The sequence below is a fragment of the Palaemon carinicauda genome, chromosome 24 (assembly GCF_036898095.1).
Source record: "Palaemon carinicauda isolate YSFRI2023 chromosome 24, ASM3689809v2, whole genome shotgun sequence".
NCBI classification, from domain to species: Eukaryota; Metazoa; Arthropoda; class Malacostraca; order Decapoda; family Palaemonidae; genus Palaemon; species Palaemon carinicauda.
In genome coordinates, this window is record NC_090748.1 from 96,942,403 (window position 1) to 96,959,843 (window position 17,441).

The 17,441-nt window shown below is 35.2% G+C and overlaps 1 protein-coding gene across 3 annotated transcripts in view; it reads right to left on the minus strand.

Moving 5' to 3' along the window:
* Window positions 1–2,721: 2,721 nt before the first annotated feature.
* Window positions 2,722–17,441, minus strand: part of LOC137618224 (uncharacterized) — a 76,335-nt gene continuing 61,615 nt past the window's right edge. For all 3 annotated transcript variants that reach the window (XM_068348352.1, XM_068348350.1, XM_068348351.1), the window contains 3 exons: window positions 15,198–15,434; window positions 13,024–13,148; window positions 2,722–5,966 (listed from right to left, as the gene is read on the minus strand). In XM_068348352.1, the coding sequence (XP_068204453.1) occupies window positions 13,056–13,148; window positions 15,198–15,434 (330 nt within the window). In that variant the 3' untranslated portion in view covers window positions 2,722–5,966; window positions 13,024–13,055. The remainder of the gene's footprint in view (window positions 5,967–13,023; window positions 13,149–15,197; window positions 15,435–17,441) is intronic.

Sequence of the window (17,441 nt, forward strand, 5' to 3'; positions counted from 1 at the left end):
CTCCGGTGCCTTAGATGACCGCGGAGGTAGCAGCAGTAGGGGATTTAGCATTATGAAGCTTCATCTGTGGTAGATAATGTGGGAGGTTGGGCTGTGGCACCCTAGCAGTACCAGCTGAACTCGGCTGAGTCCCTGGTTAGGCTGGAGGAACGTAGAGAGTAGAGGTCCCCTTTTTGTTTTGTTTCATTGTTGATGTCGGCTACCCTCCAAAATTGGGGGAAGTGCCTTTGGTATATGTATGTATGTACAATGGAACAATAAGAAAAATCATGATAGTAAGTCAATGGAGACAAGGAGAATCTATACCTTACATAACAAACAAGCATGGATATTATACCTTTATGGGACTTGATGTGAAATAGGTTCCTTCCACACAAACTTCTGTGTGGTCTTGGTCCTAATCTGACCATTTCCTAAAATTTCCTGTGCCTTCCCTCAGGTTACCATCCTTATATTCTAATGTTTACCACTTTTCCCTGTTTCTCCAACCAGATCAGACCCATTTTTCAGCCACAGTACAGTACAGTATTATTTCCGACTTACTCATTTATCAAGAACTTTCCACTACAATTTACTTATGAATCTTAACTTTTATAGTTTTACCATCTTTAAATTTATCCCAGTTTTATGTCAGTAACTTGTTTCTGGATTTATGAATATGAGCAATGGTGCCTGGAACGACATTCAGCACTAAGGTGCAACTGAGGGAAAACCCTACAGCTGGAGTATGAGGTAAAGGTTCGATAAAAAGACGGAAGGAAGGAGGCATGAACATAGGTACAGTCGTAAGTTAAAGCATTTTTCAGCTAGGGACTGAAAGGATACTACAGAGATCCTCAAGTGATGCATTTAGGGCCCCTTCTGCATCAAAGAGTAGTACTAGAGGCATTATGGATACATCCTTTGGTCATTCTACAAATGTTATATTTACCAGTAACCTATCAATTTCTTTCAAATTCATATAAGGTATACAGTAAACCCTCAGCTATCATAGGTGTTTTGTTCCAAGCATAACAAAGATCACTGAAAAGCCACTAAGTAGAAATAGTACTACATTATATGATACTTTTTTAATGACTTTTAAGTAAATCAGAATTTTGTTAATCATACATATATATTTAAGATTGAATGAACTCTCCATAATCTTATAAACACTTTCTTCATTCCTAAACACTATTGAACTAAAACTTACTTTTACAATTGACACATCCACCAGTATTAAAGAAAAAAAATCAAAATTGTAACACTCACCATTGAAGAAATGTACTAAAACTTGATTGATATTGATGATGATTAACTATGCAGTACTGGGTAACATTGATCTATGGGCTGAGTCAGTGATGTCATGTTCGCCAGTACGAATTCAATATTGCTCATCAGGAGACGCACTTAAAAATTAAGTACTTTTTGGACAAGATAAAGCTTGAATTTGTGTATGAAGCACTAGTGAAACCAATCCAACATCAGTGCTTTCGTTATAAATGCCTTTGGGTTGTGTATCCAATGAGCTGGCAGTAGGTTCTTAGTTTTCTTTAAAAGCCATTGGGTTTTTGGACCTATATAATGAACTGGCTTCATCATAAAGTCCGCAGCATTTTCACATATTATGAGTGCAAGGCAATCTTTGTAGGACCTAAATCCAAGGGCTCTGGCCTCCTTCATTATGAAAATCCACGATGGCAACCATTAACAAAAGAGGCTATTCTCACCCATATTGAAAATTTGATCACACAAATAACCCTCTTCCTCAACGATGGTCTAAAACGTCTTGTACGTGTATCATCGGCAGCTTATTTGTCAGCAGAGGCATCCTCCACATGCAGGGATACGCTCCTAAGTTTAAACCTTTGAAATTTATTAAACCAGCCCTTGCTAGCATTAAATGTGGTTGGTTTGGTGGGAGAAATCATACATAATCCTGGTTCTTAGTAGTAGTCCTTGCTGTTAGAGCTGCCTGGGGTTCTAAAGTATGGTGTTGGCATTCAGTGCAAAGTTCCTCTTCCTAGTTACTGATCCAAAGGGCTAATGCAGACTACATCCTTACGATAGCCTTAGTGTTACCACCAGTTTTGCTATCTTGTTAACAGTGACACTTGTGATCGTCCTTATTTTCTTTTCATCTTTCTTGATACAGTGAACAGGAGATTTAATGATGATGTAACAGCAACCCACGTCCACATAGATTATCCCATACTTGAGTAATCCTCTTCCTGTGATGCTAGAGTTCACCACCATTAATCCTTAAAAGGTGTACGACGATTGGTTGACATCATATGGCTTGACAGGAATCCACAATTTTACACAAATAACCACCATACTAAGCATAAAGATGCAGAGCGATGTCACCTCCGTAAGTGTAAAAGCTAACTGGACAACATGGCGTACCAAGTTCTGCAGTTAGCTTGAGGGATCCTGCGGTTATACACACAATCTGTGGCAAGTACGCTGAAGTGTGAACAGCATACTCTGATTGGTAGTGCTTCCTTTATCGGCCAAAAGTGTACCATGTACAAGAATGTCTGACCAAAATAGGCCATGTCCCAAAGTCTCTTGAGCTTTGTAAACTGCATTGTAATATTATAACTTAACTGAACTAGCGAGTTCAACACTGTACTTGGTGAATAACTTATACATTGTACAACAAATAGCACAGAGAAGCAAAGAAGTTTTTACATAAAAATTTGATGTACTTTCTCCATTAAAAAGGTGAATAAAACAATCTGAAATTAATGTGTTTAATTACGGTAGTTCTATATGTACAAAAATAGAATGGACAAATGCTTCAAGGAAAAAGCATTTCATTACTGGACGGAATGTTATCACTATTTTCAACAACCATGACACTGGACGGAGATTTTTCATAATTTGAACTGTCAAACAATTAAGTTTGTTTATTCATAGTGTATAAAAACAAAATGTTATTCCTAATCAATTACATTAAAATGGGGTATGATAATATAACTGCTCTTACACACCCTTTATAAAAAATATATAATTTTTATTACCACATATTGTATGTTTTCCTTGGAAACCACAAACTCTTGACAAGTAATTGAAAATTTAATAAATTTAAATAATGCTAAACAAGAAATTTTCCATTGGGTAACAAGTCAACTTCTTAGGCACTACATACATCTTACTAAAAAATTCTTTCATGAAATTCACTTCACTGGCATATAGGAAGTAAGCTTCTGTTTGCCCTATAGCAACAATACTGTAATATTCAATTTGAACAGCAAAAGAAAACATTAATACTATAATTTAACACAATTGACATAGCTATTTGCTATACCTGTAAGAAAGCAAAAAACAGAAGTCAAAGTATGACACAATCAGAATTACAGAATTACAAGCCATACAAAAAATAATCGTTCCGTAAATGTACGTACTGTATTGTCAGTAACGTACCAGTGATATATCCTGTCTTTGAATGAACCTAAAAGAAATATAACCTTTGAAAGCTACATGGAGAATACACAATCCACTGATATTTGCAACCTGAATAATCATTTCATTCAGACAAAAATGGGGGAAAAAAAAAAACACTGAGATTCACACTAATGCAAGTTAAAAAATTGTATAGAATTAGGAATATAGTTTTAGGAAAAAAATTTAAACAGCTTTCAAGAAAGTTTGAGCAAGAAGGAAGTCTACAAATGAACAAAACTACGAAATCTTTTCTCTTCTTGAAACAACTTTCAAAATTGTTTTCAAAGAAATTCTTTAATTCTAACATTTAAAAATCATGATGTGGCAGGAAAAAAAGTGATGGTTCTGTACTAACCTAAAATAAGTAAAATGTATAAAAACAAACTACTTGCATTTCTGATAATGATTAAATAAGTGATTTTCTATTTCCAATGATGAAATAATGCAATATCACTAAAATATACACCTTGTAAATCTTACATCTAATTAATAAGGAACCTCATCATGCACGTTCACTCAAGAAATTATTTTATAATCCTTAAATTGAAATTTCTAATCTGAGGTCAATTTCAATGACATTAGCTTAGAGTATTTTCTAATTGTGCACAGGAAGTGTTTATAACATATAAATCTTAAGGTTATGTTGTATATTAATAAATTCAATGTAATAAATTCATATTGATTCCATTATCATCTATAATAATGAAATTTTAATTTATAACTTTTATATATTCTATTACAGATAATCATGATATTAATACACACTAGATTCCCAAAAGTTCAAATATTTTTATGTTGAACAGGCCTAAATGAGTTGTTTTTAGTTTATATATGAAATATGTTTTGATATTGATACTGCTTTTAAAATATTTAATTTTTAATTTTTCATTGTTACTCATATTGTTTATATATTTCCTTTCCTCACTGGGTTGTTTTTCCTTGTTGGAGCTGTTGGGCATAGCATCTTGCTTTTCCAACTAGGATTGTAGCTTAGCTTGTAATAATAATAATGTAATTACTATTATTTGAATAACTTGTGACCATATATCAGCTGACACCTCATTAGAAAAGTAAATGAATAAATCTCCCTTTTCGTCCAAACCTTCAACTATGACTGTCTCTTGCAAACACTTCCACCCTTTCTGAATGTAAGAGGGCAAGTTGGTTCACTTAGGTGTAGCAAAGGAGATCTATTCAAAGGCCTTGAGCAACTGCTGGACAGTCCTAAGTCCTGGTCTTCATATATCAATGGGATATTTGTCTACTTACATATTCTGGATATTTGTTAAAAACTGTTTATACAATTGTATTGCCCAATTCTTCTACTTTGCAAATCTTTAGTCCTTATTCTTTTGTTTTATGTTATGCTTACCTTTCTAACATTTTTTACTCAAACAATCTATTTACAATATCTTACTTACAGTTTTATTTATACTCTAAACTAAAGGATACTGAAAATATCAATATAAGAAATAGTAAAAAATCAAATGACAATTTTACTTTTAGTTAAATTGCAGATAACTGTGCAATATCAAAATAAGGCTAAATTTTTGCCATAAAATTACGAACAAATTTCTCTCGGGTAACTTTTGATATAACTTTTTTGGGGAAATTAAATTTTCCAATTCAAATGTTAGACTTTGATTAAGTTTGGTTGGCACAGCATCTGTATAACAATATGCTTTCATCTACAACTAAATATGTTGTGCAAAGAACTATATATGTGTGATGCAAACATAAAACATTTCAAATTAGCATCTAATTTCTATAAATAACCTACTGAAATATTATCAAAAGATCTCATAACTAAAACAGGGTTTGGAAAACAGTGCATAAGATGAGGCCACCTATTATCTTTTGGCTTAAAATCGTAAGTTATTAAAAAAAAATTATGTTGCATAATATTGAGCATAATGACTTTACAGCATGAAATAGCTGTTATTATAACCTCTAACTTAATAGCTGTTATTGTAACCTGAATGTTGGTAATGGATATACCATAGAAATTATTTACTTTACACTCTTTCAAGCTGAGGAGTCAAATGCTAGTGATAACGAATAGTGAAAAAGTCTAGAGCTTCAACAATTCAGAGCAATTATATCGTTACATCATGTTTGCTACTGCAAGGTGTAAGTGCAGTTTTATACTTTATAAAATTATTATCATTAAAAGGGAAGAGATTAACCAGCTCAATGAGTCAAACTTGACTTTCAGAACTGACCTATACAAAAAAAAAAAAAATCCCAGTGTGGTGTTCTAATTACTTGAAACACTGATATTCCAGTTACCACAGATTTAAAACAAAATTTTTCTAAAAATTATATAGTATAATATTACTGACAATATATAAACTCTGAACCTTTAAAAACCAAATCCATCTTCATTACATTTCATGTCAATTATTCCAAAAACAATTTCTTTACAAAAATAACTTCTTTTCATGAGAAAAAAATTATGGAATCATCTTGGAAGACACTTCTGACCTTGTACCAGGCGTGGTGGGTCGCGATGCTGTGAAAGAACTCATTGTTTCCATCTGAAAAATAAGTAAGTAATCACTAAGTTCCAAGATGCCTTTGTAAAATTTACAATATTCTTTGTTATTACAAACTGTACTGCATGCAAAGTGATGAGCAGCTCCTGGGGTTTGCATGTACGAATGTTTTATCTCAGCCTCTCAAGTGAATACTGATCGAGCAATAAGGTGACATATAGGAAACAATATTTGTATAAAAATAGTACAAAAGTACACTCGATAAAAATCAATTAAAAACAAATTCAACCATTATTCATGAAGACCCTTAAACATTTGAAGTTAGGGCCATTGACCAGCAAATCTAAGCTTGCTGAAGCCAAACCAAAACAATATTTGTACAAAAATAGTACAAAAGTACACTCGATAAAAATCAATTAAAAACAAATTCAACCATTATTCATGAAGACCCTTAAACATTTCAAGTTAGGGCCATTGACCAGCAAATCTAAGCTTGCTGAAGCCAAACCAAAACAATATTTGTACAAAAATAGTACAAAAGTACACTCGATAAAAATCAATTAAAAACAAATTCAACCATTATTCATCAAGACCCTTAAACATTTCAAGTTAGGGCCATTGACCAGCAAATCTAAGCTTGCTGAAGCCAAACTAATCTACATAATACTCCACCAAATATTAATATCCCAGAGAAGACAAGGGAATAAATACCTTCATAGAAAAACCTTTAAAAGTTATAACTCAGGCTGAACCCCTTTACTAGTAAACATTGCTCCATGCAGTAAGAACTGTAGTGAACATAGTTTCATTTTTCTTTCCCATGGACCAGTTATTGTTATCATCATCATTAAGTAGTCTAATCAAATGACTGATTTCAAATTTTAAAATCTTATAGAGGTTGACCAAAGGGATCGTCTTTTAATGATAAATGTTTCGAGAAATTCTTATAAAGTTATAAAAATCTGATAGTTGAATAAATAAAAATGATGAGGATTCAGTCAAAATTTCCTGAACTCATTACTGAAACTTGACATCTACTATTGGCTGAAGTTCAGTCATTCTTATAAGTATTCCTTAACGTCAGTAGTCACCTGCATTTTCTGCATGTAGGGATTGTATCACAAAGACAATTTATCAAGTACTCTTCTATGGGTCAAACAGGTACTAACAATTTGATGAAGAATCAAAATGACTTGAGTACCAAAGATATCATGCAGGAGAAAACTGGAAAAGAGTGGGGGCCATCTCCATCACTTATAAAACATTGACAGTTAGAGAGAGAAGTTTTCTTGTGACGAATTAGAATCCTTAAGTTACATACGAAAACTAAAAGGCATTTGAGCCATGAAAATCCCATATAGGAATACACTGTCGTTTAAATATATGACTGGAGCCACCATTTTTGTAAATACTAGCAGATCTATGCTGGGACAGAAGTATAGACATTTAAACAGATAAACTTTCTTATAACACAGAGCTGAAACTTTTTCAATTCTGGGTTAATTGGTATGGGAAGTATTCATAGGCAAGATTCATAAAAACATCCAATCATTCATCTGGATGGCAGCCTGAACACTGCAATATGTAGAATATTGTTCAGTTTCAACAAATCCGAAATTAGTCTCCAGTCTCCTAGTGCTTTTGGAACTAAGAACTGGGGATTATAAATTTCTACAGAAACACTTGGGACTTTGATTACCTGTTTGAAAAATTGATTCTGACGACTGGACAAGACAGCATAAAGTTGAAATATAAAACAAAGGTACCACTGATTCCTCTTCTCCTTTAGCTATGATAGAAGATAATGGTACAGGATGACCTGGTGAAACACAAAGAACTGGCTCACTCTCAGATACAGTGGAGGATAAAGCCAACATGTAAGTATTGCATAAGATTAGGCACTAGCTATTTCACTTCATACTTTACCATGTGTGCCATCTCTAGCTTGAATTAATCATGACCTAATGCAGCTTAAATTTGTAAAAATCCAGGCCTACAATCGATTGGGTAAGGGAGGGAACATGCTGAATAACGGGAGCAGGAGACACAAGAGATTCTTGATCATCAGATTCAACACTAGCAGTACTAGCAGAATCTTTTCTGCTTTGCTTAGCATCCCTATCTCTCTCCCTTTAGAGCCTACACACAGAGTGTAAGCCATATGAGTCTTGGTAAGACTACAATACTCATCTTTGATTGAGCACTCTTTCCCTCTGTAAAGAATGCACATGTAATGTTGATCAATACAAGTATTATACAGAAGAGTAGTGGTGTATCTCACACAAAAACACATATTTTAGAAGAATCAAAGGATATACATGTGGCAATAATAAACCTAATGTGTACTAAACCAAAGACATCCAACAGTAAGCACTACACTCTTTTATCAAAGGAATAACCACCCTATATGTCTGTTCACAGTTTACAGCGAGAATATTATGAGGTAAGAGTGTTGACACAGACTTGGCGCCACTGTATGCATATCTCAGGTTAAAAACCACACTTTTAAATTTCTTGTCAAGATGCTCTTGTTTCTTGGGTCATTGAATGGGGGCAATTTCTTGACTTCCTAAGAGCCCATCTTCCTTGTTCACCCAAAGGAAATGTTCAGTGTAATCACCCTAACAAGTATCTAAACTTTTATTCTTTAACTTTAACCTCAATTCAAAGCTCTCCTTGGACAGTTAAAAATCTTAATTGAGTGGCCATGTAAAACCTTTTAGCTCTAAAAAATATACACTCAGTTCAAAACTAGATTAATTAAACAGGCATATCACATCATTCTACAAGGCTGCCTAATCATATCTCTGGATTTTAAATACAATTTAAAATATTGGCATGTACTACCTACGTAGGACTTCTGAAAAAATCTAGGGTACATACAATGTACAACACCAGAGAGAGACATGCTTAAAGCCTCCACTTTCACTTCAAAACAGCCTCCATAATCTCCCCCCTCCTGGCATAATAAGTAAGACTGAGTAGACATTCTGGTTGTCAGTACACTCTTCTACACATATAACTATAGTAAATATGAGACATTCTAGGCTTTATCTGGACAGAAATTGCACGTGTAAGTTTACTTTGGGAGAAGAGAGGACAACCCTCTACCCCTTACTACTTTGGCAGAGAGATAGGGAAACCCTCTACCTCTTACTACTTCGGCAGAGAGATAGGGAAACCCTCTACCCCTTACTACTTTGGCAGAGAGAAAGGGGAAACCCTCTACCCCTTACTACTTTGGCAGAGAGATAGGGAAACCCTCTACCTCTTACTACTTCGGCAGAGAGATAGGGAAACCCTCTACCCCTTACTACTTTGGCAGAGAGAAAGGGGAAACCCTCTACCCCTTACTACTTTGGCAGAGAGATAGGGAAACCCTCTACCCCTTACTACTTTGGTAGAGAGATAGGGAAACCCTCTACCCCTTACTACTTTGGCAGAGAGATAGGGAAACCCTCTACCCCTTACTACTTTGGCAGAGAGATAGGGAAACCCTCTACCCCTTACTACTTTGGCAGAGAGATAGGGAAACCCTCTACCCCTTACTACTTTGGCAGAGAGATAGGGAAACCCTCTACCCCTGAACAAGAGTAATATGACAAGACATTCAAAGCTATTATGACCTGAGGCTAAGAGAGACATTGACTTTAACTGATTGAGGCAATGACTCCCACAACTTTCAGATTCAAAATGATTATTTATGATATATCATTGTTGCAGACAAAGTTTCATTTCCTGCAGCAAGAAACAGTTAATAATCTGTACTTGTGCTAGAATATGAATAGTTATAGCGCAATATAGGAAATTGAATTCATATAAAGTAAATATACATAGTTTAGCAAAACAACTTTTTGAGAGCAGATTCACTATATAAAAATTGTATAATTTTTCTGTCAAAAATGTCATATAATTAGCTGTTCACTGGGAAGATTAATAACTTCATGGATTTGACATTAATTTTTTTATAGTTATTGCTAGAACAGTATGACCCTGCAAATAAAATCCAATATATTCGTGCCATTGCTCATAACATTAAACATTTTTAACTATATAATATTGTTGCTTGTCTCATTTTTTATCTATACTTGTATCTTTTTTACAAAATAAATCCTTTTAGTCTTTACAGTTTTTTTTTTGTACTTTTAACTCTTTACTTATAGTTATAATTTGGTTTCATGCCTTACATATATAAAGTGTTATCGAAATGACCGGTAACGAAAAATCCTAGTCACAAAATGTCCAGTAGCGAAATGTCCGGTATCAAAATGTCTGGTATCGAAATGTCCAGTATCAAACTGTCCTAGAACCATCTGACTGACTTACAAAATTCTAAAACAACCATGACAATCTGGAGATAATTACCCAAACTACAGAACCTGCAAAATCTAGCAAACACCACTGCTATTCTCACCTTACGGATAGAGCTATCACAATTTTCTGCAAAGGTTTTACTCCAATGCCAAACAAAGATTGGTGGGAATGATTAGCAACTGAAAAAAGGGATTTTGACGAAGGAAAAATCTATTTCTGGGGAGAGACCTGTGACGGCCGGTGAAAAGGGTCGTTCTTTACACTTTTCTAATATAAATCTTCCAAATATACTGTACTAGAGAAAGATAAAAGCATGGAATGCAGAGGTTACAACCCTCGCGCGAACACCTTGTTGGTGTCGTGTATTTAACAAGGGCGAGTGTAAACCACTATTCACAGGCTGTCTTCCATTTAGATAATCCCTTCATCAAAGGGGAGGGCCGTGACAGGCCCTAGAGAATACAGTTGGACTACTCCACCGACACCTACTACTCGCGCTCTCCAGGTCATCCTTCTGTTTTGGACTTACCCGCTAAGTCGTTTTTATTTTGTTAGGTGTGTTTCGCAAGTGATTGTCGTTAATTCAACATGACTGACGTTGCTACTTCACCTTCACCAATGTTAAGTACCATAGTTTGTTTTGACAGTTTTTTTCAGTACCGGGCATTTGTTCTCGTTCCAGTAATGTGGATTTTAATTTTGGAAGAGGCTTGGCCGTCCTCGGTATCGGCAGCCATTTTGGTTTTGTTCGATTCGGTAGTTCGGGACTAAGGGGGCTACAAACATTCACTAGTACTTCTCAATTACCCCATGCCAAGAAGGATTGGAAGCTCTGAGTAATATTCAACATGGAATAAAATTAAATCATAGATAAAGCAATAAGCAGTCAACAAAATTCATGTTCAGAGATGAAGCAATAAGCAAAGTTGACAACAGTTACGTATCTTTAGTCAAAAACATCCATTGGTACTTCTCAATTACCCCCTTGCCGAGTTGGGCTCATAACTTCTGAAGTAAAATTCAACATGGAACAATGCTAGATCCAATATACAGTAATGCCTCATAACACGAAATTAATTCGTTCTGGAGTGGCTTTCATAAAGTGATTTTTTTGTGTTTTGTGTTGTGGGTCGCATTCACTTGCAAATTGCCTAATTCGTTCCAAAACATAAAAAACACCACATTAAATCTTATAATAAAGCTACAGTACAACCACAATGAAATACTGAACAACCAAATACATTTGAACCATTCAATATACCTAAACTAACTGTTAATACCTGTAAATTAAGTTGTTATTACAAAATAATGTAATAATAAATGGAAAATAATACAATAAATACAATACAATACTGTACATATACGAAATATAAAGTACCATATGTACTGTACTATCATAGTTATCCCTGTTATAGACTACTGTACAGCTACATTTTCTATTGTCTAAACCGATTTTCTTCAAGTTTTTATTGGGTGACTATTTTATTCTCGGCCAGGCTGGCAAATCTTTCTTAAAACGAAACATTTTTCGCAAAGTCATAAAAATAATCGCATCTCATTTCGCAGCTTGAAAATTTCGTAAGCCGATTCTTTCGTGGAGAGGTATGACTGTAAGCAATAATCAAGGTCAACAACATATATGTACCTTTAGTCAATAGTATGAGGTATGAAGGATTTGACAGTTATTTCCCACTGAATAAGGAATGAATCATTGGCTATAGTTGAAAGTTTACAATGCCTCACTTGGTAAATGTTTAGGCATCAAGAAATGCTTGGTCTAACTGAAGATTATGTGCTTAGGTAACTGAATATGCAGCTGTGATAATTTATAAGGAATGAATGCTTCGAACTACTACTAAATAATAAAAATTACTAAATTATACAATACAGTTTATATGAAATAATGATGCTGATATCCTTTAAATGTAATTAAGAAATTAAATATAAAAGTGAATACAGAAAATTAAGAGGAAAAGCACAAAGCTATATACTGTTGTACAGTTAAGAGACAGAAACTCTAGTTAAATTATGTTTCAAAGTTTAAAGGCTATTTATGAATGGCACAGGCAAGGGACAGTGACACTGCCCTAGCAAGCAGGACAATACCCTTGAGATTAACCATATTACATATGATCAGTGCCCAAGGCCCCTCTCCACCCAAGCTAGGACCAGAGAGGGCCAGGCAATGGCTGCTGATGACTCAGCAGGTAGACCTAAAGGCTCCCCCAAAGCCCCATCCTTAGCTCTCTAGGATGGTGAGCTTGTAGACACTAATGGAACTAATGAGTTTAAGTGGGACTCAAACCCCAGTCTGGCGATCACCAGGCAGAGACGTTACCAATAGGCCAAAACAACCCTTTAAGGATTTCAATCATACATGTTCAAATTTTACTCTTTTTGGAAATGGACAATGTAAGAAGATTTGGTGATGAGTAAATATGAATGAAAATCACAGAATTTTAAGATTACTTTAAAACTTCCATCTCTCATTGTATGAATTAGGGGATTTTCCTCATCAAAGATGCAATTGCTTTGATAAAAAAAATGGAAACATTAGTTTTATATATCAAGTAATATTGTATATATATAAATTCTAAAACCAAAATATGTGGAAAATATATTACTTACTAAATTAAAGCTGCATACTTTAGTACAGTACATTTATAGCCTACTGTACATTAAGGCATATGCACATTTAAAACATAATTCAAATTCATATTTGCTAAACCTTATGCTAATTAAAAAAAGGACACAATAAAAAAATAAGGGATAAAAAGCAAGTTACCTAAAATGAGAAATTCAGTTGGAAAACCTGAATTACTGATTATAATCTGACTGAGTAGAAAGAGTTGAACGTGCACCAGGAGTTGTGGGTCGTGAGCTGTACCCCATGGTACTCATTGTGTCCATCTGTAAGAAGGTGCAAAAAGGTGAGACAAAGGTGCAACACAGGACAAAACACCATTCGTTCCCGAGAACAGTGACGAGCACTAACACCGAACTAAGAAACATAAACAAATGGTGAAAAATACAATTGAGAAAAGCACAAACAACCCAGCCATTTAAAGACACCCTCAAGCTCAGTGCGCAGTGAATAGCAATACTATTTAAATATATTTAGCCATGAAAAACTATAAATATAAATTTAATGGCAGCATGCTAATAAAACATCAAAGATGGACAAAGTGCAGAATATTAAGGCTTCCTCATTATGAATATAAATTCTAAATTCTTTAAAAACTTTTCTACCTGACTGCAGAGTAATGTTTTTACTATACTCTATTAAGTAAAGTAAAAGACAGTTATATCATATGAACATGTAACTTGATTTTTCCAATATACTCTATTAAGTAAAGTAAAAGACAGTTCCATCATATGAACATGTAACTTGCTTTTTCAAATAGAAATATATGCATTACACAAACAAATATTGTAATAACAGTAAGAGCTAATTACACAAACAAATATTGTAATAACAGTAAGAGCTATCTTTATTTCCAAATAAACAATATTTAGGTCCTATATCAGACAAGGAACAAGTTTTCAGGTAAAGATGATTATATTGAATTCAATGCTACAAGTTCTATATGAAATTCTTCAATGCATGTAATGAAATCAATTTTTTGAGAAAGTTCTAAGTTCTAACAGAAATACACTAAACTATATTGTTAGGATTTTGAGAAACAAAACAAACATGCAATAATAATTTGTTTTATTTTATAGGAACTATCTTTTTGGCTTTAAAACAGACAAATTTCTTCATCTAATCATTGATAAAACAAGAAAAGACAGGATACAAGTGGTCATTTCCTAGACTTTCTAATAAAGCATATGTTGAGGAGCAAACCAAACGGAAATAAATAACAGTCCTGTGAAGAACATACAAGGTGAACCTTCAACATTTCATAGGGAATTGATAATATCCTAATCGGAAAAACTTTTACACAGTGGATAAATATAAGCATGAAAGTAATTAATTCTAACCATGGAAACATTTCAAATATATTGCTTAGCACTAAATTAACCCAGTCAAATCACTGACAACTGCTCATCTCCCACGACAGGCCAGTTTTTATATTTCTGTACTTCATGCCCTACATATTAATACTGTTAAAATGGAACCATTTGTTTCATTACCACAGATAATACATATAACAATAGTCTTTATACTGAATGGGACTCAAAAACAAAAAACTGTATGAATCATACAGTGTAAAGTTTCCCAATCCCTATTCGTTCTGACTGACTAATGCTTTTGTAGATCATAATGGCTATCAATCATAAAACCTTCCACTATCATGAAATCCCTTAGAAGGTAGTCGCCTTGAAATGGTTTATGCTATATTTCCCTTACTATATGTCACAACTAATACGGGATTAAATAGAATTGCTAGATATACAGTTTGTCCCATGAATCTCCATACATAGGGGAAATAATACATTCCATACAGATATGGTTCTAACATTTATTTCTTTATATTTTAGATAACCCAGAGAATGCATTAGAATAAAGAGCAATGAATTGAAATCCTCCTGATGGCTGGCTCAGCAAGCAGTCGTATGGTTGCAAGCGCATTCAACAGAAAACATGGGACGAGTGTCACACACGACACTGTGGCAACGCTTATTATTGCAAGGAAGGTATCACAAATGCCATTACAAACATACATTCAGATATTCTTAGAAGTGTTCTTCAGCAGTGGAGGACAAGTATTGAAATGTGTTTCCGACAATTATGAGTCATATAGAGCATACTATATAAATAAAAATGGTTTATATCAAGAAACTTATTTTTCCTATGTATGGAGACTTATGAGACACCCTGCATATGAAAATATAGAAGCACATAAAAATAAACTAATATCACAATGAATTACATAAAATCTATAGTGTCTTTGTGTGCAACAAAGTCAAACAAAACTATCTACGCTAAACGAAAAGATTATCATGTTCACTTACCTTGACTCTAGCTACATCCTCCAAACGGGTAACTTCACAGAGTTCGTGGTAAAATGAGTGAACGACGAGCCAAGCAAATATGTTCCCAGCAATGAACATGAGCCAAAACAGACACATCAAAATATGATATGCAAATATCATATCATTGACTATAGAAGAATAAGTGATGATGATTCCTCGCCAAACAGTGAAAATAGCCATGCACCAAATCCACGGCTCCATTCGCATTTCAATTTCCTGAAAAATGTTATTTTCATTAGTAAAATAAATTTTTGAATATACTTACCCGATGATCATGTAGCTGTCAACTCTGTTGCCCGACAGAAATCTACGGTCGGGATACGCCAGCGATCGCTATACAGGTGGGGGTGTACACAACAGCGCCATCTGTGAGTAGGTACTCAACTACTTCTTGTCAACAAGAACTCAATTTTCTCCTCGGTCCACTGGTTCTCTATGGGGAGGAAGGGCGGGTCCTTAAATTCATGATCATCGGGTAAGTATATTCAAAAATTTATTTTACTAATGAAAATAACATTTTTCAATATTAATCTTACTCGATGATCATGTAGCTGATTCACACCCAGGGTGGTGGGTGGAGACCAGCATATATGTTAACAAAGAAGTTAAGTATCCCGTATCTTATTTTAGCCGTTATTCAAAATAACAAACATAAAATAAATAAGTACCTGGTAAGGAAGTCGACTTGAACCATTACTCTGCCTTTTTAAGTACGTCTTCCTTACTGAGCCTAGCGATCCTCTTAGGATGCTGAGCGACTCCTAGGTGCTGAAGTATTAAGGGCTGCAACCCATACTAAAGGACCTCATCACAACCTTTAACCTCGGCGCTTCTCAAGAAAGAATTGACCACCCGCCAAATCAACAAGGATGCGGAAGGCTTCTTAGCCTTCCGGACAACCCAGAAATATTTCAAGAGAAAGATTAAAAAGGTTCTGGAATTAGGGAATTGTAGTGGTGGAGCCCCCACCACTACTGCACTCGTTGCTACGAATGGTCCCAGAGTGTAGCAGTTCTCGTAAAGAGACTGGACATTCTTAAGATAAAAGACGCGAACACTGATTAGCTTTTCCAAAAGGTTGCGTCGAAAATATTTTGCAGAGATCTATTTTATTAAAAGGTCACGGAAGTTGTGATAGCTCTAACTTCGTGTGTCCTTACCTTCAGCCAAGCTTGGTCTTCCTCATTCAGAAGGGAATGAGCTTCTCGTATTAACAGTCTGAAAATAATAGGATAAAGAATTCTCTGACATAGGCAAAGATGAATTCTTAACTGAACACCATAAAGCTTCAGACGGGCCTCGTAAAGGTTTTTAAAATAGAACTTAAGAGCTCTACAGGACATAATACTCTTTCTAGTTCATTTCCAACCATATCGATAAGTTTGGAATAACGAACGATATTGGTCAAGGCCGAGAAGGCAGCTCGTGTTTGGCTAGAAAACCAAGATGTAGAACATGTAGCCGTTTCGGATGAAAATCCGATGTTCTTGCTGAAGGCATGAATCTCACTGACTCTTTAGCTGGTAAAGCATATCAGGAAAAGAGTCTTAAAGGTGAGATCTTTCAGGGAGGCTGATTGAAGTGGTTCGAACCTGTCTAACATAAGGAATCTTAGAACCACGTCTAAATTCCAACCAGGTGTAACCAAACGACGCTCCTTCGTGGTCTCAAAAGACTTAAGGAGGTCCTGTAGATCTTTATTGTTAAAAAGATCTAAGCCTCTGTGACGGAAGACTGATGCCAACATGCTTCTGTAACCCTTGAAAGTGGGAGCTGAAAGAGATCGCTCTTTTCTCAGAAATAAGAGGAAGTCAGCTATTTGAGTTACAGAGGTACTGGTCGAGGATACGGATACTGACTTGCACCAGTTTAGGAAGATTCCCCACTTCGATTGGTAGACTCTAAGGGTGGATGTTCTCCTTGCTCTAACAATCGCTCTGGTTGCCTCCTTCGAAAAACCTCTAGTTCTCGAGAGTCTTTCGATACTCTGAAGGCAGTGAGACGAAGAGCGTGGAGGCCTTGGAGTACCTTCTTACGCGTGGCAGACGTAGCAGGTCCACCCTTAGGGGAAGAGTTCTGGGAACGTCTACTAGCCATCGAAGTACCTCGGTAAGTTATTCTCTCGCGGGCCAGAGGGAAGCAACTAGTGTCAACTTTGTCCCAACGTGAGAGGCGAACTTCTGCAGTACCTTGTTGACAAACTAGAACGGAGGGAATGCATAT